Source organism: Myotis nattereri (assembly GCF_964212035.1).
Source record: "Myotis nattereri genome assembly, chromosome: 12".
In the NCBI taxonomy this organism is placed as follows: Eukaryota; Metazoa; Chordata; class Mammalia; order Chiroptera; family Vespertilionidae; genus Myotis; species Myotis nattereri.
Genome location: NC_138087.1, coordinates 67921099 through 67942694, shown reverse-complemented (window position 1 = coordinate 67942694; position 21596 = coordinate 67921099). Strand labels below are relative to the sequence as shown.

Here is a 21596-nt window from a genome sequence, read left to right as displayed (position 1 = left end):
ACACAACAAGATGGCCGCCGCGCCGCTAGGCACCTGAAGGGAGTGACGGGCGCGCCTCCGCCCGGCCTCCTCCCGCGGGCCCGCTCGGCTTGGCTTCTCCGCGCTAAGTGCCAGGTCTGGTCGCAGGAGTTCCCCGGGATCCAGACGGAACGGTGGGGGCCGGCGGCAAAGGCGGGAAGGCCTGCACCAGCTCGGGATGGATTCGGGGCGGGGGCGGGGGCGGGGGCGTGTGCTTGGGAACTGGGATTGGACGTGAAGGAGGGGAGGGCGTGGGGAGGAAGGTGAGGCGGGAGGTTTGGTTGAGGAGGGAGGAAGGGAGGGAGGTCCGGAGTGGGAGTGCGGGATGGTTGGGGTTCGGGGCCCCGTGTGCGGCGCCGGCGCCGAGAGGAGGAGGGGGCCGGGTGGCAGGGATAACGGATGGTTTGGGCGTCCTGACGAGTGTCATGGTAACAGGCGAACTACAGTACATGGAAAAGTGGGATATTGGGAAGAAATGTGAAGAGGAGGGTTAAAAGAGGAGCGATTTTTGAAGTAAAAACTTGGTTCAAGTCTTGATGCTGTCACCTCATGTTTCCCTTAACCAGCTCTGCCTGTGACTTTGGGCGCCTTCCTTAATTTTCCTGACCATATGTTTTTTCTTTTGTAAAAAAAAAAATAATAATAATTGCTAATGACTTTTGAGTGTACGGTACATGTCAGATTCGGTTCTAAATTGTTCGCATGTATCAGCTCATTTAGAACTTAAAATAATTTGTATGAGGTTAGCATCCCCATTTTAAAAATGATGAAACCAAGGATCAGAGAGGTTAAGTAATTGCCCCGATTTCACACAGTATGGAATTTGAATTTAGGCCGCTTGGTTCCAGAATCCACTCTTAATTCTTAATGATGCACTGCTTCTCGTACTTGAGGTTAATCATTCTGATCTTATGCAGTATCTGCAAGGATTTAAATTCGGTACTGTCTTTAGAGTCCTTAGAAGAGTCCTTTCTTCATTCATTCAACAACTACTTATTGTGCACCAAACAGTAGACAGAGTTCCTGCTTAAATTCTAGAAGGAGAAACAAGCAATAATATAGTAGTTTCACAATAATAATTTAATTCTAATTGTAAGGTGTTATAAAGGAGGCCACACCCTAGCCGGTTTGGCTCAGTGGACAGAGCATTGGCCTGAGGACTAAAGGCTCCCTGGTTCCACTCCTTCAGTCAGGGGCATGCACGTCCCTCCGTTGCAGGCTCAGTCCCCAGCATGCATGCGGGAGGCAACCAATCGATATGTCTCTCTCACATCAATGTTCCTCTCTGTCTCTCACCCTCCCTTCCACTCTCTCCAAAAAATTCAATGGAAAAATATCCTTGGGTGAGGATTAGAAAGAAAAAGAAAGGAGACCACTTTGTGCAGAGACCATGAATAACAGGAGGATAAAATCCTGCTGTGCATCCTGAGTGTAGAAACCCTGTCTTCTCAGCTCTGTATCCTTAGAGCCAACCACCGTTCATGGAGCAAAAAGTTGCTCAATAAAAGTGGATGACTGAATAAATAAATAAGGTGTGGGAAGCTTGGGTCTTAGAGTACCTGAGTAGAATGGAGAGAGATGTGAGAGGTTAATTCAGGATGTTAATAGGCTAGAGAAGGATGCAGAAGACAGGGTGTTAAGAGGGAAAAGCAGGCAGCTAGATCATTATGTTGGGATGAAGAGGAATAGGTGGGGGTTTGAGTGTTTTCTTTGAGTAGAGAAATAATTAGAAGTCAGAATTTTGGAATGGATTAGGGTGTCAGAATATTTGCTGGGATGAGCATTTTGGGAAATCAGGGTATATATGAGCAGTTTTTGGAAATCAAAATGGATATGAAAGTGCTGAGGCAGAGTACTGAAAAGAGCTATAGAGAAATAATGGAGGAGAATAATACAATGTTAGAGAATTGGGACAGAATTCATGGGAAAATTTAGCAATCAGAATGGGATGAAGGATGGGAGGCAGAGACCATGTACAACAGGAAGATAAAATCCTGCTGTGCATCTTGACAATTGCCTTTGGAAAGAAGAGGAGCTGGATTAGAGACTTTGGAGAGGAATGGCAATGAGGACAAGAGAAAGTTAAAGAGTAAGCATATTTAAATGGGTCCAAAGGTATGGAATAAAGTAGAATTGTAGGGAAAGTATTGAGATGTGATTAAAGGGCTAAGGGATGTAGTGGGGAGGGATATAGAGGTCAAGAAATGGGCATGGATATCCGCATATTGGAGTGGACTGGGAAGAGATGGAAGGCTTGGGGATTATTGAGGTCTGCCTCATTTAGAGAAGATCAGAGAAGATGGAAATTAAGAATGTTAGGAAAGGCTGGATAGAGGTGGCAGTGTGCTCTCTACCAAGCTGTGAAGGATGGGATTGTTAGATCAAGGCAAGTATCTGAGTCTTAGAGTGACACGATGAGTAGTGTTTTGTTGCCTTGCCATATGATTCTGATTATCATATCACTCCAGTGGCTTTCTCTTGCTCTGCAGACTACCTTGAGTGCCTTCAATATGTGTTTCCAGTTCTGAATTTTTGTTTGGTTTTATTTTCTTTTTGTCCTGCCTCTTCACACACTCTAGCCCTACCTCTCAGCTCTGTCTTCTCTGTTCTATTGCTTGGTCTTTGTTTATGTTATTGCAAACTACATCTTAGGGCCAAGCAACCTTCCCATCTCTCCCTTAAAATTGTAGTTCAAGATTTACTATCTCCAGGTGGTAGCCTCTGAAATAATGCTAGCCACGTGTGGGCACGCACGTACAGTGCAATTGAAACTTCGTGGCCCATGCACAGAAGTTGGTATTTTGTGGAAGAGCCACACTCAAGGGGCCAAAGAGCCACAAACTCATGAGCCGCAGTTTGCCAACCACTGTCCTATATAATAAAAGCCTAATGTGCTAAGTGTCGGGTCAACTGGTCGACTATTCAACCAATCAAAGCATAATATACGAATGATATGCTAAGGCTGCTCAACCACTGGTTATGATGTGCACTGACCACCAGGGAACAGACCCTCCAACGGGTAGATTAGCTTGCTGTTGGGGTCTGGCCGATTGGGACTGGGCAAGATGGGGCCGGACATGCCCTGGAGCCTCCTGTGGTACCTCTCTGGCCCTGATTGTGCACTGGTGCGGTTCCTTGGCCTGGCCTGCACCCTCTTGCAATCCGGGACCCCTCAGGGGAGGTTGAAAAGCTGGTTTCGGCCCAATATCGCAGGTCAGGCCGAGGGACCCCACTGGTGTATGAATTCGTGCATTGGGCCTCTAGTAAGACATAAGAAGTATTTACCACACTTGTGAAATCAGGACCAAAAACCTTGTGACTATGTCATAAATAGCAGTTATGTGAATTGGGGGAAGCTTTTCTGACTTATATGGAGGTTTAACATGAAAAAAATGAAAAAGGAAGTAAAGACACATAGGAGTTTGCAGTTTAAAGTGACTGGACTATTGGAAAAAGGCAGTTGGCCATATTTTACCATATAACTGAAATAATCATTCTTAAAAAACAAATATAGCAGGTTTTGCTTCCTTCAAACTAGATCATGAGTTCAGTGATGCTATGGTATTAAATTTTCTGGCTTATTCCCATAGTCATTATTCACTATTTAGGGAACACTGGAGGAGGAACAGGATTGGAGGAAAATGAAGGAGAAATGGGGAAATGATAAATTCAATTTGGACATGTTGAATTTATGCCAGTGAGGTGTCAAGTAGGCAGTTAGGATTAGAAGTCTAGAACTCAGAGAAGAGTTAGATTGAAGATATAAATATCAATAGACAGGTGGCATCGGGAGCCATGGGTGTTGTATCAGCCATTCTCAACCTGTGGGTCATGACCATTGGAAAACATATATAGCATATCAGATATTTACATTACGATTCATAACAGTAGCAAAATTACAGTTACGAAGTAGCAATGAAAATAATTTTATGGTTGGGGGTCACCATAACATGAAGAACTGTATTAAAGGGTCACGGCATTAGGAAGGTTGAGAACCACTGTTTAGATTGTTTAAAATGTGATTAGAGAGAGACGAGAAGAGACTTGAGGACTCTGACATTTAAAGATTGAATAGAGGAGTGTAAACCAGCAAAGGAGGCTAAGGAGTGGCCAGGGAGGCAGGATGATACCTGGAGAGAGTAGTATCCCAGAAGCCAGAGGAAAAAACTGTTTTAGAAAGGAGAGTGTGCTCATCAGTATTAAGTACTGCTGGTTGCCAAATATTTTCAGCCTCCTACGTTCTAGGACAGCGGTGGTCCTCAGACCACTGGTGGTCCATGAGGTTTGAAAGGTTGGCGACTGCTGCTCTAGCGCACCTTGCAGGTAGAAGGGGCTTTGTGACTAGTTCTGGCCAATAAATTGAAAACAGAAATGAAAAGTAAATCTTCTGGCTGGAGCAAGTGTCAATACAAGACCCTGTGGAGGTCTCCTTTCCTTCTGGCAAAGTGATCGGCAACGTTTGAAATAGTGTCTGCTCTTGTCAGCTTAGTGTGGATCCTAGCATCTGTAGCTTCTGAGTTTATAACTTTGTAGTTTTGAAAATTCTAGAAATATATTAATTTGTTTTGATAGCTCTAAAAAACTAACCTTGTTAAATATACTGAAAACTCTTACAGGTTTTGGTGGACACTTGGCTGCTTGCAATGAGGAAAGGTTCTCAACAAAAATTTCCTAAGTCAAAGATGCCATCATCATCTCTTATGCCCAATATGAGATCTAGGTCACTTTCACCTTTAGGTGGATCCAAGACTCCACCTTTTCATTCTGGAGGACAGTGGTGTGAGCAAGTTGGGATTGCAGATGAAAACACTATACAATTGAACTACCACGACCATAGAGGTACCACATTCTAATCTAAGAATTTGACCACATACTCTTAAATAAAGATGGAAAATAATGAACCTAACTATTTTGGGTCCAAATGTAACATATATCCTGGTACTAACTTGACCTATTGTTTTTATTGACAGACATTGTACAAGGACAGTGGAGGGTGGAGGCTTCTAGGTGAGGTGGAAGATGTCTGAAAGGTTTCAGAGAAGGAGTTTCAGAAAGAGAAAACTTTATTTCCTATGGTGGGAGAGTGCCTTAAAGCTCATCTGCCAAATTTATCATAAGGGGGTTCACTGCAGAATGGAGTGCCTTAATTCCGTAGAAACATGTTACCTGCCCGTGGGCTATCCACGAGCTGCTTATTGGCAAGCTGCTTATTTGTGAATGGACTAATTTCCATGTGAGGGCATATATATGTTCCACCAAGGTTTTTATTTTTTTCTTAAAAGCATTCTGTTAGTTTTGGAAAAAATAGATTTTTTTTTCTAAGAATCTATTTAATTGATTAAATGTGAAAGAAAATTATAATTTATTTGCTAAGTCACTAAACCAGAACCATCAAACTCTCTTGACCTGAATATGTGATCAGTTTTTATTAATAAACATTATCAGCATTGAGTTTAGGCTATACCCTTACTGTCAGTTGGTATACTATTATTTCTAATTTGATATTTTAGAATATTAGTCATTTTCTTTCCTAGAACAGCCAAATTACAGAAAAAGACTATGATTATTTATGAGTTAATATTACATTTCTTTGCTAAATAATCATAGAGAGTCTTTGGCACACAACGTGGATCTGAACCCAGGATTAATTTTTTTCTGACTCATAAAGAAAGAACCAAGAGGCAATTTTCTTTTTATGGTTGTTTTGTAAACTGTAACATGGCTTACATAAACTCTGATGGCAATATCCAGAAAGGTATTAGGGCAGGATGTGTTATCCATCATGTTAGTACTTTATCTGTATAAAATGATATGATCTTATTTATTTAAAAGAGCAACAAATTTGAGTTTCTCACTATTAAAAAAAAAATAGGAAAAGAGGATTTTTTAGAATTTAAGCGTTTTTTTTGCCCTGACCAGTGTGGCTCAATTGGAGCATTATCCTCTGCACCAAAAGGTCAAAGGTTTGATTCCTGGTCATGACACATAACCTAGGTTGTGGGTTTGATCCCTGGCTCTGGTCAGGTGGGTACAGGATTCAACCGATCGATGTTTCTCTCTCTCCCTTCTCCTCTCTAAAAAATGAATGCGTCTTTGGATGAGGATTTTAAAAAAGAAAGAAGAATGTAGTGTTTTTGAACTTTAGATTGGAACAAACAATAAATAGTGCCAGTATTTTTTAGTTACTAAAAACACCAGTGCTGCATATGATTAAAAGTTTAAGTTTTGGATTCATCTGCCAGGATTCAAGTTCTGGATTTCATATTGCTAGTTGCAAGACTTTGAACAAATTATACATTTTTAAATAAATGTGAATGGTAATTTCTATCTCAGAGATTTGTTGTACGAATTACATTTTTAAAATGTAAAGCATTTAGAACAAAGCTTGGTACACAGCTAATACAGAGTGGGGGCAAAAGTACATCTACAGTTATGAGTATTTGAAACAGAGTTTATTCTTGTATTATTATTACTGTAAATCTATTTTTGTTCCATACTGTATAGAGTATAATTTATTGTCATTATTATGAAATGCTATATAAAGTAAAATATTGTTAAAGTATTGCAATTAGAACTCGCCAGCTGTTTTTACATTTGCATGGCTTAAAAAAATTTTTTGTTATTTAACATCAAAATAATTTGTTTTTCAGAATATTCATGTCTTCCTCAGCTGATAATGATCTGTATCTGTAATTCCAGAAGCTGGTTCACATGCAGGAGTCCGATACATTACAGAGGCTCTTGTAAAAAAACTTACCAAACAGGACAATTTGGCTTTGGTAAAATCTCTGAACCTTTCACTTTCTAAAGATGGTGGCAAAAAATTTAGGGTAAGTTACCAACATTTCTGAACATAGGCATTATTTTTTATGTTTCTGTGCTTTAAAACTGAAAAAAAAAGAGATTATATTAGATTTACAGTAACATCTCATCCTAATGTCACCTAATTTGTGGCAGACCTTTTATTGTTTTCCCGTGAAATTTCTACATCAGAAGTATATGACATCTTTAAATTCATAAGTACCTATTATCTTATACATTATTGACTCTAGAGAAGAAGTTGGCATACTACAGTGTGCTAGATCAGGCTTGCTACTCAATTTTGTAAATAAAACTTTATTGGAACACAACCACACTCATATTGTCTGTGGTTGTTTTTACACTACAATGGCAGAGGTAAGCAGTTGTCACAGAGACTATTCCCCACAAAGCCAAAAATATTTACTGTTTGGCTTCTTGCAGAAAAAGATTGCTAATCTCTTATTCATATAAACTATACAACATGAACACATTATAATAGACAACTTAATTTTTAAATTAAGAAATATAAACTTAGATGCCTACAACATTAGTCACAAAAATTAATCCCAGAAGGTTGAAGATCTTAATGAAAATAAAACAAAAGTCAACAAAAATGCTATGAAAGTACTAGAGAAGAATGTAGGTGAATAAATTTCAAAATCTTAACGTGGGAAGGCTCTTCTAAGCAAATACCAACCCTAATACCATAAAGAAAAATATTGACAGATTTAGCTTACATAAAGATTAAAAAATTATGTTTAATGAAAGATATTGTATAAAAAGTTAAAAGAAAAACAACAAACTGGAAGGTAGTGTTTTCAACATATGTAACAATACCCACATACTATAAAGACTTCTACAATTCAGTAAGAGATAACTCAATGAAAAATGTTCAAAGGATATGACTAGGCATTCACAAAAGTATTATAAATGGCTAATATTAACATGAAGATGTGTTCAACTTTATTAATATCAAAGAAATGTGAAATAAAATTCATCAATTGAGTGTATACTTACTGAGTTTGTACTCACAAACCCTGCAGTTCTCTTTGATATCTACTCTATTTGATACTATTTGCCCATGTATCTAAAAGTGTCTATATAGTTATGTTTATTAAACATTATTTAAGATAGACGAATTGGAAATAACCAAATGTCCGTCAATAGGGGATTGTTACTAGTAAATAAATTATGGTGCAATAATAGACAATAGAATACTATTAAGTTTCTTTAAAAATAAGTTAGAGCTCTATGCAGTAATGTTGGAGTATGTCCACAGCATATATAATGAAAGAAAAAAATTCTAAAACATTTTATATAGCAAGGTCTCAAATATTTTTTTAATTCTTTTTTTCTATATGTGTTATCTTTGAACAGTGGGATTTTTTTTTTTTACAAGGGCCTGGTGACTTGATGAGAGTTTTTATTTGTTTTGTCTGAAATTTTTACTAGAATATATTTATGTCTTACTCATGTAGTTAAAAAGGAAAAAGAATAAATTCTGTAGTATAAAGGTCGCTAAAATGAAATATCAAATCAGTAAATCTTTACTGTCTGATTATTATGTCAGGCATTACGTTAAGTTGTGGGAGTACATAGAGAAGTGAATAAGCTTAGTTTCTAGTCTCTGGGAATTTAGAGTTTAGTGTGAAGAATGCCTAGGATTAAGAGGAGAAATAATGAAGGAGAACCATAGAGCAGGGGAGAGGCCAAACAGGTGAGAACTGAAGGCAGGAAAGGATGATATGAAATGTCACAGGACAGTCAAATAGGGTGAAAATTTAGAAGTCACTTGGATTTAGCAATTAAAAAGCCCTTCCTTCTACTTCTCAAACCTACCAAGTTCATTTTTTCAGGGCTTTTACATCTTTTTTCTCTGCCTCCATCTGTTCACACACCTAGCTTCTTGTTGTTAAAGTCTCAACTCAGTGTACTTCCTCTGTGAGCCTTCTCTCACCACCCAATCACAATTAGCCACCTTCTCCTCAGTCACTCTCTCTTATTTCAGTCAACAAATATTTTAATACCCATTATGTGCCAACAACAGATACAAAAGAAAAACCCTGTCCTCTTAGTGCCTTGTATTCTGTCACATCATGTTATCTTTATTTTCTTGTTAGGATACTTCACTCTCTGAAAATTTTATTTATTTTTTATTTGTTTATTGGCTTTCTCTGTGAATGAAAATAATAACCTTGTTTTTCTAATTCATCACCATATTTCCAGTACCTGAACAGCTCCTGGCAAACAAATATTCATAAATATTTGTGTAAGGGATGAATGATCTTGGAGAGAACTGTTTGAATACCTAGTAAGGGCAGAAGATACATTGCCTTACCAATAGAATAAGAGTGAATGGAAGGCAGAATGAGCAAATGTACATAATTCTTGTGAGAACATGGTGGCAAATGAGAGATAAGATGATGTTTGATAGGAAAACAAGTTCAGTCTGAGCTGATCTGTATTATATAGAAGAGGTTGAGTATATTGAACATAGGCTTCTGCAGCCAGGCAGTTGTCTAGTTTACTGATATATCCATTGTCTGGTGACACATCTGGTATGTAATAAGTATGTAATGAATATCTGTTCAATAGTGACTGCTTTTAAACTTGAGGGCAAGATCCAGGAGAGAGAAAGAGATTAAAGATGCAAGAGTATGGGGAGAGGAGATGGGTAAGGTTACGCAAGAGCCTAAGTCCCTTGCTGAACTTTGAAGAAAGGAGAGGAGGGAGGGAGAAACATGAAAAAGTTAAGATGGAGGAAGAAGTTAAGTTGAGGTGGGGAAATCTTGTTGGATAGTCTTGCACTTCTTAGTATATAGGTAGTGTTTTCCAGTTGGAGAGTTTGTGGGCTTGAGGAGAGCCGCTACTCCTGGTCAGGAGAGCCCCGCCAAGGCCTTGTCCAGGACAGCAGTAAGGGCTTATTATTCTCTTATGACTGATCAAAATCGCCTCTGATACATGTATTTATATGTTGTGCTTATGTCAGGGCTTCTGTTGTATAAAATATTTATGCATTTGTTTTCAATTAGTATATCGAAAATTTGGAAAAATGTGTTAAACTTGAAGTACTGAATCTCAGCCACAATCTAATAGGGAAGATTGAAAAGTTGGATAAGCTGTTAAAATTACGTGAACTCAACTTATCATATAACAAGATCTGGTAAGTAGGTACTTCTTTAGGTAGCATTGCAGGGTCATTGTCTTTGTTAAAGAGGTAGATTAATGCTGCCCATGTTACTGAAAGAAATCTTTGAAACAGCAGGCACTTTGATCCTTTATTCATTGATAATCTGGCCCTTCGCAAATGGTAATTGCCTTCATGTTTTGGCATTACTAAAGTATGGAATAATATCAATAGAGTGTTATCAAAGAAGGAGATATGTTTTTTGAGTACCAAATTTTATCTTAATTCCATTTTTGACAGGAAGTTTTCCCAGGTAGTCTTTTGATTCATTGCCTATTAAGAAAGTTGACATGAAGCAGTGTTTTAACTCTCTCATTTTGATGCTAAAGATATTTCAACTCGTTTTCATCCTGTGTGTTTATCCTGACGTTCTTTGCTTATTGATATAAGAAATATACTCCCAATCTTGTTTCCATTTCATAATATGTATTATTGTAAGGTAGAAACATAATAAAGTTGACTGGCTAAAACTGCACATAAAAACTTGTTATATACAAAATGATACAAATGTTTTTGCATCTGTATACTTTTCCTACATTAGACTTGGTATACATAATGACCAAAAAACTAACAGTGGCAGAAGTTCTAATATGACAGAAATAAATGGGAAAATAACTGGTTAATGGATCAAATCCTTAATATAAAGTTTGTTTAAAAATAATCTCGATAAAAAATAATTTCAATAAAATTAATATGAAAATAAAGAAGCTTGGAAGTATTTGCCCAGTATACTTTCCTCTTGACCAAGTAATGAAATTGACAATTAAATTGGAATTAACTTGGGAAAATATTTCATCAGTGATAATTCATCACTATGGTGATAAATGTTTTATTAATTTAAATATTTTCATTAAAATATTTATGTTTCTAAATACAGTATTATTCTGGGGAGTCCACAAGCCCAAAACAGCAGGCCTATTCTGCTTGCATAGCTAATCTTTTGGTAATGATTTAAGGTAATAAGGATATCTTCTCTTGTGCAGGGCTATAATGCATAGCCCTGTGTGCTGTTGAGTTTTCCAGCTTTCCCACTGCTAGTACTCTTTACAGTGGCCGGTAAGAATGCCACAGACAGTGGCCAGTAAGAATGCCCTTCTTTTCTGTGGGATCATAAAGTTTGATAGTAAGACAGGTAGGATTCCTGGCAACAGTCATGAAGAGCTTACCAAAACTGTTGTTGTGGTAGATTTATTTTTAGCTGCTTTTTTTGGGTTCTCACTTATGAAAAGGATTGATAAATTATAATTATGAAAAGTAATCCCACATAAAACAAAGGCTGTTAATTCTAAAAATACAGTAGAAGAACTCTATTATGGTACTTACTTAGTTTGACTTTACCCTTTGGTTTCCAGCAAAATTGAAGGCATAGAAAATATGTGTAATCTGCAAAAGCTAAACCTTGCAGGAAATGAAATTGAACATATTCCAGCATGGTTAGGGAGGAAGTTAAAATCTTTGCGAGTCCTCAATCTGAAAGGCAACAAGATATCATCGGTAAGTTATTCAAAGAAGCAAGAATGTTTTTCAATTTTTTGGGCTTGTTGAAAAAATGATTAAAATTTAAGTTTTAAAAAGTATGTAATACTCTTTGTAATACTTTAAGCAATAAATAATAAATAAATAAATAAATAAATAAATAAATAAATAAATAAATTTAAAAATGGGGTCTCTTAAGGTCAATGGTCTTTTGATGAAACATTTAATTCAGACATAGCCCTGGATTCTCGGGTAATTAAATATAAGCAGTTCTGGTTTTACATGGTTCCATGGTAACTGAGAGTTGACCTCTTAACATTTTCACATACTTCATTTTACTTGAGACTGAGAACACTGTTGTTAAGGAGAGAGTGCAGGGATTATTTTTACAAAATACTCTGAGGTAGGTACTATAGTTTTATTCCCATTTTAAAGTAAAGTCTCAGAGAGGATAAGTCTCTTACTTAAAATCACACACCTTGTACCAGGATTCAGGCCACTGAATGCCTGGAATAGATTTCTTTTGTTCAAATGTATGAATTAACCTCGATAATAGTTTTAGGAGGTTAATTACTAGCTTTTTATAATAGAGTGATTTTATCATGGTTCACATAATCTGATAATGATGTATATTTTTCTGTTGAGTGTAACTTATGATTTTATTTGATATACAGTTAGATGTTCAATAAACATTACTAAGTAAAAACATTAATATATTTAAGTCTGTATTAAAATTGGAACAATCTGTTGTAATTTAAAGAACATCAGTCTTAAAATCTACACTAATAAAAGAGAAAAATGGTAATTGGCGTACGGCGATACCTTTTTCATTGGCTAATCAGGGCTATATGCAAATTAACTGCCAACTAAGATTGGCAGTTAACTGCCAACTAAGATTGGCAGTTAACTGCCAACAAGATGGCGGCTAATTTGCATATGGAGGCACAATGCAGGGAGGCGAAAGGGAAAGCAGGAAGAAGCCCCCTGCCACTGACAGTGATCGGAAACCCAGGGGGGAGCTAAGAGCTGGGGGGCAGGGCAAAGGCGGCCCTGGGGCTGCCCCCCAGCCATGATCGGAGAATCAGGCGCCTTTGCCGCCCTGGCCAGTGATAGCAGGAAGTAGGGGTGGAGCCAGCGATGGGAGCTGGGCACGGTCGAAGCTGGCAGTCCCAGGAGCTAGGGGTCCCTTGCCTGGGCCTAAAGCGAAGCCCACGATCGCGGTGCCCCCCGCTGCCACTGCAGGTCCTCGCTGCCTGGGCCGGACGCCTAGGCCAGAGGCGTTAGGCCTGGGCAGGGGTGGAGCTGGGGGTCCCCTGCCCAGGCCTGACACCTCTGCCGGAGGCCTCAGGCCTGGTCAAGGGGCTGATCCGGTGATTGGTGATCAGAGGGTGATGAGGGTCAACTCCTCTGGCCGAGGCATCAGGCCTGGGTGGGGGGCAGAGCTGGGGGTTGGGGGGATATGATGGTCCCCTTGCCCAGGCCTGAAGCCTGGGTCAGAGGCATCAGGCATGGGCGGGGGGTGGAGCAAGCGATCAGAGGGAGATGGGGGTCCCCTGCCCAGGCATGATTCCTGGGCCAGAGGCCTCAGGCCTGGGTGGGGGCCAGAGCCAGTGATCGGGGAGAGATGGGGGTCCCCTGTCCGAGCCTGACACCTCTGGCGGAGGCGTCAGGCCTGGGCAAGGGGCCGATCAGGCGATCGGAGGGTGATGGGGGTCAACGCCTGAGGGCTCCCAGTATGTGAGAGGGGGCAGGCTGGGCTGAGGGACACTCTCCCCCCCACCCCCCACCCAGTGCACGAATTTCGTGCACCGGGCCCCTAGTAGAAAATAAAAGATGTGCCTTCTAATATGTGTCTAGACTTGCCTTTCTGACCTTGGAGAATTCCTTCATCTCTCAAAAACTCACTGTTTACTTGGAGAAAACAATTTCTACCCTGCCTCCTTTACAGGAGTGTTTATAAGCTCAGATGAAATGATAGATGTAAAAATACTTTAAAATAGTAACTCTAAGGTTGTATTCCTTAAACCTTTGTTAGTGGAAGCCAACAATAATAAACAACACTTGTTTAATGCTGTTTAGTTAACACTGTCTATGCTTTCTTATTTCATCTTTATAAAGATCTGATAAGGTGACAGCCCAAGAGCCTCAGAGCCCCAAGCCCCATGCCGTGTTGCACAGCCTAACCTTGGAACTCTTAGGGCTTATGGGCTGATGAGAAGAGAGAGCCATGAATCCAAAGTTTGCCACAAATATTCATCAAATAGTTGATCCTTAGATAGTACTAAACATCAGCTGATGTCAACAGGAAAATCTTTCAATAAATACTTATGATTATTTCTAATTTTGTATCACTTTCTTATCCCACTTCATATTTGACACTAGAGGCCCAGTGCATGAAAGTCGTGCACTCGGGGAGTGGGGGTCCCTCTTGCAGTCCGGGAGCCTTCGGGGGATGTCCAGCTAATGGCTTTGGTCCATCAGTCGGACATCCTTAGTGCTGCCACAGAGGCAGGAGAGGCTCTGCTGCTGTGCTCACCAGCCGTGAGCCTGGCTTCTGGCTGAGCCGTGCTCCCCCTGTGGGAGCGCACTGACCACCAGAGGGCAGCTCCTGCGTTGAGCGTCTGTCTCCTGGTGGTCAATGCGTGTCATAGTGACTGGTCGTTCCGCCATTTGGTCGATTTGCATATTAGACTTTTATCATATAGGATTACTTCTGTTAGGTATGTTTATGATTTTTAAATTATACCAATAATTTTATATATATCATTTCAGCTTCAAGATGTAAGCAGGTTGAAACCACTTCAAGATTTAACTTCTCTGATCCTAGTTGAAAATCCAGTTGTGACCCTTCCTCATTATCTCCAGTTTACCATTTTTCACCTCCGTTCACTGGAAAGTTTGGAAGGTCAGCCAGTAACCACTCAGAACAGACAGGAAGCTTTTGAGAGATTCAGTTTAGGTAAAGTAACTTTAAAAATTTTTTCGGGGGTGGGAGAGTAGATAATTTAGAACTTATCCAGAAAAATATATTATGAACTTTTTTATAATGCTGTTAAAAAATTTGCACCATAAATGGAAATGGCACCATAAATCAATTAATTTAACAAATAGTCATTGAGTCAGGCACTGAATCTGGTACCCAGGACACAATGGTGAGCAAGGCATATAGTACTGGCTTTTGTGCAACTTGCATTTTAGTGGAGAAGATGGACAAAAGATAAGTAAACACTGATAAAGTAGCAGAGGAGATCCCGTTTTTGGGGAAAGTGGTGTAAAGAAATGGCTCTCTGAGGAAGTAACATTTAAGCTGATGGCAAAGGCAACAATGGAGTGTGAAAAGGAACAGCTTATACTTTGAGGTTGGATAGACCTTGTTGAGTTAGGGAACTGAAAGAAGATCAGTATGACTGGAGGGATAGCTCATGAAAAAGTTTGGAGAGATGGGGTGGGGTGAGATAGCACAGGTCCTTAGGGTTTGGATTTGACTTCAGGTGCAGAAGAAAGCCATTGACAGTTTTTAATTGTCATGAGCAAGTTTATTATATATTAAGATTATTTTTTATACAGTATGGAGAATGATTTGGAGCAGAGCAAAATAGAGCTAGAGGGACATATGAGAAGGCTATTGGAGAAATCTAGGCTAGAAATGTTGATGGGTTGTATTTAGGTGGTGGGTATGGTATCGATGGATCAGTTTTGGAGGTTCAGCAGCACTTTCTAATGGATTGGAAATTCCCAAACATTTGACTTGAGTAAGTGCTTGCATGGTGATGTTATATATAAAAATGGGAGAACTTGGAATGCTGAATTTAAATGTGAGACAGACAAGAAGAATTAGAAATGTGAGTCTGGAGTTCAAAGAGATAAGTACTAGAGATATAAATTTAGGAGTCATCAGCATAAAAATAATTCCACCAAAATCAATGAGCTCACTCAGGCAGGTGTTGGGATGAGCAAGAAGGAGAGCCAGCTAAGGAAACTTAGAAAGAGAGGTCAGCAAGGTAGGAGAAAACCAAGAAATAGTGGGTTGCAAAAGCCTGTAGAGGAAGGTTTCAAGAGAGGAAGTGGCCAGCTATGTTGAATGTTGCTGATACAGGAAGAAGTAAAATGAGCACAGAGAAGTGCCTTAGATTGGCAACATAGGATGATCTTGACAAGAGAAGTTAAGGCGTGGTTAGGACAAATGCTAGCTTATAGATAGAAGAGTGAATGGGAAGAAGACATTTGGGTTAAGATTTGAAATTTCCTCTCCTCATGCCTAATAAGTGAGTTTAAAAAGTTGAAAGTTTAAAAAGTTTCACCAATAGCTTCTAGACCAGGAAGTGAGCAGAAGCCAATACTGCAAACCTCAAAATTAGTAATTAAAGAAACAAGAGTGGAGAGAGAAATCATGGCTCAGTTCTTTTGATCCGTGAGAAAACATGGAGATGAGAGCAGAGAAAAAAAAAAAGTGTTTTAATAAAAGAGGAACGGACACTTTCTCCATCAGAAGGGAAAAAAGATGTGTGCAAGTGTGGGAAGTGTTGTTGCTTTAATGGTGGGAAAATGAGGAAGTTTCCACTGGTGGGGTCTGTTCTGTCATGAAATATGAGGTCATCAACTGAGAAAGAAAATAGAAGGAATATGGGGCGGGGGATGGGTTGTAGAGAAAGAGGAAGGTATGAAATATCCATTTTAGAATGTTAGGAAATGAGCTTGTGTATTCAACCATTTGAAATTGATGTTAGTCTACGTTGACTTATAAAAATGAAGGTTTCACCTGCTGGTGTGGCTCAATGGTTGAGCATCAATCTATGAACCAGGATTTCTGGTCAGGGCACATGCTGGGGTTGCAGGCTTGATCCTCAGTGGGAGGCGTGCAGGAGACAGCCAATTGGAAATTCTCTCTCATCATTGGTATTTTTATCTCTCTCTCCCTCTCCCTTCTTCTCTGAAATCAATAAAAATATACTTAAAAAAATGAAGTTTTCACATGGTTTGAACCAAAACTTGAGAAAGATAAATTTGTACTAGTGTGGGATTCCCCCTAACTCCACATTTATTACCCTGAAATTTATGTTTTAGAATCATTAAAAATATAAATAATAACAAAAGAATATAAATAATGCAAAGGAAAGTCACCATAATAGTATAGTCTTGGGGAAAATGTTTAAATTACGATTCACTTATGACTTGGAATATTAATTAAGAGCCTTTAATATGCTGAGCTCTTGGAATTCACTGGTGAGCCAGATAGGTGCATTTTCTGCTTTCACAAAGCTTTAGTGGGGAAGGCAGATAGCCAAACTATTTGATCACATTGCACAATTCCCTGTGTAATGAAGGGCATAACAGAGGTGCAGGGTGGTCTGAGAGCATTCCTGAGAAGCATCTAACCTGGGGCAAAGGGAGAGTTAGGGAGACTTTTCAAAATATTTCTAAAACTAAGACATGGAGGATGCAAAATAGGCTAGTTGTAGATAGAAGAAGACAGTTCCAAGTGGAAGGTATTAGTAAAAGCCTGCAGGTGAGAAGAGGAATTACAAATTTGGAGAATTAGAATCATTTCAGAAAGGCTGCAGCGAGGTGTACTTGCAAGTGAGGCTGGAGAGGGAGTTTGGGACCAAATCATGGAAGAGCCTTGTCATTCTTCTTGTAGGCTTTTTGGATCCTATCCTGAGCATAATGGGGAGCAGCCTTTGAAGGATTTTAAGATAGTATAGTATTTTGTAAACATGCTTGCAGCATCCTTTAGTATGTAATTACTAATATAAAATAAAAAGCATATTTTTTATAAGAAAACGGGAAAAAACCTCATTCATCAATACACTAATTGAATCAAATACTTGGAAGAAAAATCTTTATCTTTAAAATTGTTATCCAAATGATGACTTCTTACCTCTTAATTAAATTACTCTAGTTCAAGATAGTCTTCCCCCCAAAAAAACAAAGTTATTCATAGTGAATAATGTTTTAAAATGGATTTTTAGAGAGAGGAAGGGAGAGAGAGAGAGAGAGAGAGAGAGAGAGAGAGAGACATTGATCTGTTGCCTCCCATATGCACCTGACTCGCATATGCGCCTAACCAAGGATCAGACCTGCAGCCCAGTATGTGCCCTGACTGGAAATCAAACTGCCACCACACCAGCCAGGGCTCATAGTGAATAATTTTAAAAGTAGAATTCTATTTACAGTATTCTAAGAGTTCTTTTGCTTTTAGTTAAGTAATATTCTTACCTTTCTTCGACTAGGAAATATAATTTTCAATAAACTATTAAATTTGTATTGGCAGAAGAAATAGAAAGATTAGAAAAAGACCTGGAAAAGAAGATAATGGAAACTGAAGAGCTGAAGAGCAAACAAACAAAGTTCTTGGAGGAAATTAAAAATCAAGATAAATTGAACAAATCATTAAAAGAGGAGGCCATGTTACAAAAACAGAGCTGTGAGGAGCTAGAGAGTAACCTAAACACGAAAAATGAATTGGTAAGTTCATATTTTACATTGCTTTGACTATTTATGTTCTCTTGAAATAGAGAATTTTTTGTTCTTGGGTTTAAAAACACAACTTCCTGACCACAGACTGGGGAAGATGTGGTTTAACAGAAATATGTGCAGAAGATTTTACAAGTTGTATTTGACTGGGTACTGTATGAGATGGCTGCCCAAAAGATGAATGCCATCTTCAACTGCACTATGTGAAGTGCAGTACCTAGAACAAAGGAGGGAAGTGAAGCCTCTCACTCTGAGGAGCTGGTCAGACTGCCCATAGATGTGTATATTTTTTTAACAACAACATTGTTGGTGAGATTGTACACTGGCAAAAACTTTCAGAAGGCAATTGGCAAAATTATCCAAATTTAAATGGACATACCTAAGTCCTATATATTGGAAATATTATATGTAAGTGTTTATATATTATAATATTTATTTATTATTATATACTTGTTATAACATTATATAATCTATATTTCCAATAAGATGTTCTGTAGAAATGGCAGCAAGAATATGTTGTAAAGATATTGTATATAAATATGCATATATATATATATATATATATGTATATATATATACACACACAAAGACATTCCCTGGAATATTGTTTATATTAGCAAGCTATGAATAATAACTAAATTGTCTCTCTGGATATCTATGTGGTAGAATAATCTTGTTAAATATTAAAATGAGGTAGAGCTCTATGTCCTGATATGGAAGGATGTCTAAAACATATTGCTATTGAAAAAAAGCATGATATAAAATAGTATATGAGGATGATCCTATATATAAAGATATTATATAATAGTATCAGTATGTGTAGGGAAAAATGGTAGAATTTTTGGCAGTATTTGTTTCTGAGGAGTGGAATTATAGACTTTCTAATTGCCATTTATGCATATCTGTAATGCTTAAGTTTTATAAAATTTGGCTTTATGATTGAAATAGAAAGAAAATACATTTTAAAAGGGACTTAAACAGAATAGATAGTGTATGATCAGAAGGTACCTGACCTAGAGGCTTTAAAGGTCGTGAGACCATGTCCTATGAGGAATGGCCAAAGCAACCAGAAGTGTCCCAGTTGGAGAAGAGGCGACCCAGCAAGCTATGATGATTGCCTTCAGATAGTTAAAGGACCATTTCAAGGAAGAGGGACTTAGACTTGTTGACTAAGGTAAAATTAAGAAGTAGCGAATAGAAAATACACGAAAACATTTTTTTATTTAGTAATAAAGAAGAAATTGCTAATCGCTGTCCTGAGATAAATGTGATAACTCTGGAATGTATTTGCTGTCACTGAAACATGCATAGCTCAGGGTTTGGGGAAAAGATAAAAATGTTAGAGAGATGGACTAATGATCTTAAAAGGCTTTTTTAACTCAGAGAATCAGACTCTGTAAAATTATTAGGCTGCTACTTGTCCTTGAAGGAAAAGATAGCTATTGGTACTTTCTTTTTTTTCTTTTGACTGTTCTTTTTTTTGATCTATGCATAGATCTAAGTTTTCTGAACTTAGAGAATTATACTTCTTATATATCTACGAAATCTTAGATACAAATATCTTTTTTTTTGCATTTCCCTTTTAACATTGGCATTCTGACTTAATTGTAGACAAAAATTCTGCTTAAGCACTTACATTTTTAATAAGAAAAATAGTGTTCCCTCCTCTCTGTAGCAAGGGAAATAGTTTTATGAAATCCAAATACTTAACTGCCTCCTTGAGCTCTTCTTTGCCTGAGAAAAAAGGTTATTTACACCAGGGGACATGATGCAAGGGCAGCTTCCCCAGCTCTGTTAGCCAAATATTCAGAGCATATGTGGGTTCCTTCGTATGCCTCTTATTTGAAAGTAAGTTTTCAGATATGTCAGCTGTATTCTGAAGGCATATTATATATGATGATAACAATTTGGTGATTATCCATGGTTTTACATTGTAAATACATCTGTTGCTCTCCATTCCATTGTAAAGTAGATTGTGTTGAACATTTTAATCATTGGAAACTTATGTGACAATTATTTTTATTTTAGTAGTGAACTCTTTATGCCATCACTTAACATTTCTATTTAAAATACAAAAAGAAAACCACACAAAAACCCCAGCACTTCCTGTGGTATCACTTGACATTTGTGAGCATTTAAACATTTTTCCAGAGTTATCAATCTTTTTTGTAATATAGGATATTAATCTTTTATTAAGATAAAAACTTATAATTTCTATATGCTGACTCCCTGGTACATATTAGTCGGCCCATTGAAAACCTTGGCAAAATATATTTTATGACTTTGCACTCCCTCCAAATTATGGTTTATTATAGTTGTCTAGTTTTCTCTTATATTTGTTTATATGTTGTTGATATGTTTGTGCTATGAATAAATGTTTTGTAAATTTTCAATGGTTTCTGCTGTTTTGTTTTTCTGTAACTATTTTAGAAAATAGACTGTGATCTTCATGTCATGTTATTTTTGTTATTAACCATTTAAAAATACATTTGTATACAAAGTTAATATGTTTATTCTAACAAATTCTGACAACATAAATGTATACAGTAGAAAGTGAAGATCTCATTCTTCTTCTACCCCATTGCCTGGATGTTAATGTATATCTTTTTTTGTTTCCTATGCTTGTACAATATACATGTAATTACACAATATATATGTAATTAAATATATATACCTTTGATTATTTTTATGAGTTAAAAAATCTTACTATATATTAATTCTGCACCTTATTTTTTACAAAACAGTATATCATGGACAGCTCTCCAAGTTTAAAAATAATACACACATACCTGTGCACATATACATAATATACAATACCCATAAATCTTTCTTATTCTTTTCAAAGTCTGTATTGTGTTCCATTATATAGATCCTCCTTAATTTATGTATCCTGCTATTATTGATGAATATTTAGTTTCCATTTTATTATTATTAGAAACAACACTACATAGAAAATCTTTACATATATGTGTTAATATTTATATATCTTATGCATTCATATTGGTAATTCCTTAGTCTAAATCACTACATTATTTTGAACTTGAAAATAGGAAAAAAATGGAATCTTCTTGCTTTAATTTCACATTTCTTTAGTTGTTGGAGAATTCAGTATTAATTGTGTATTTATTAGCTATTTTGTATTCTTTAAGTTTTTTCACTTTTATATTGATTTGCTTATTCTTTTATTATTCCAAAGGACTGTTCTATTTTATTTTTTAATTCTGGGTTTTATTTGAGCCTGCATTTGAACATTTTCCATTCTCTTATGTAGACTATCTGGTGCTAATACCATCTACAGTTTTATAATGTTTTCTAGTTTCATAAAGTAATTCTTCATGTAATAGGTCAACCTATAAAAGAAATGTAGTAACACTGAAGTAAAACTTCTGGTGGCCCTTTAACTATAGTAGTCCCCCTCTCCTGCCACCAACAGATATTAACTTTGAGTATCTTTAACGTTAATACTGCTCTTTGTCTTTTCGAAAGTTACTTAACTCCTGTTCTTTAGTTCCCTCATTTTAAAAATGAAGGTGACTACGTGTCCTGCCAGTCTCTCAGAGTTGTGAGGACTTAATGAGGTAATGAATGTGAAAATAATTTGAAATGAATCCAGCTAAGTAATGAAAGGTGGTAAATCTGT

The 21596-nt window shown here is 37.5% G+C and overlaps 1 protein-coding gene across 1 annotated transcript in view; it reads left to right on the top strand.

Moving 5' to 3' along the window:
* CNTRL (centriolin) overlaps positions 1–21596 on the top strand; it is a 76960-nt gene continuing 55364 nt past the window's right edge. The window contains exons 1-7 of the mRNA XM_081104291.1: positions 1–114; positions 4635–4857; positions 6718–6848; positions 9852–9982; positions 11359–11500; positions 14255–14441; positions 17754–17947. Of these exons, the coding sequence (XP_080960417.1) occupies positions 4662–4857; positions 6718–6848; positions 9852–9982; positions 11359–11500; positions 14255–14441; positions 17754–17947 (981 nt within the window). The 5' untranslated portion in view covers positions 1–114; positions 4635–4661. The remainder of the gene's footprint in view (positions 115–4634; positions 4858–6717; positions 6849–9851; positions 9983–11358; positions 11501–14254; positions 14442–17753; positions 17948–21596) is intronic.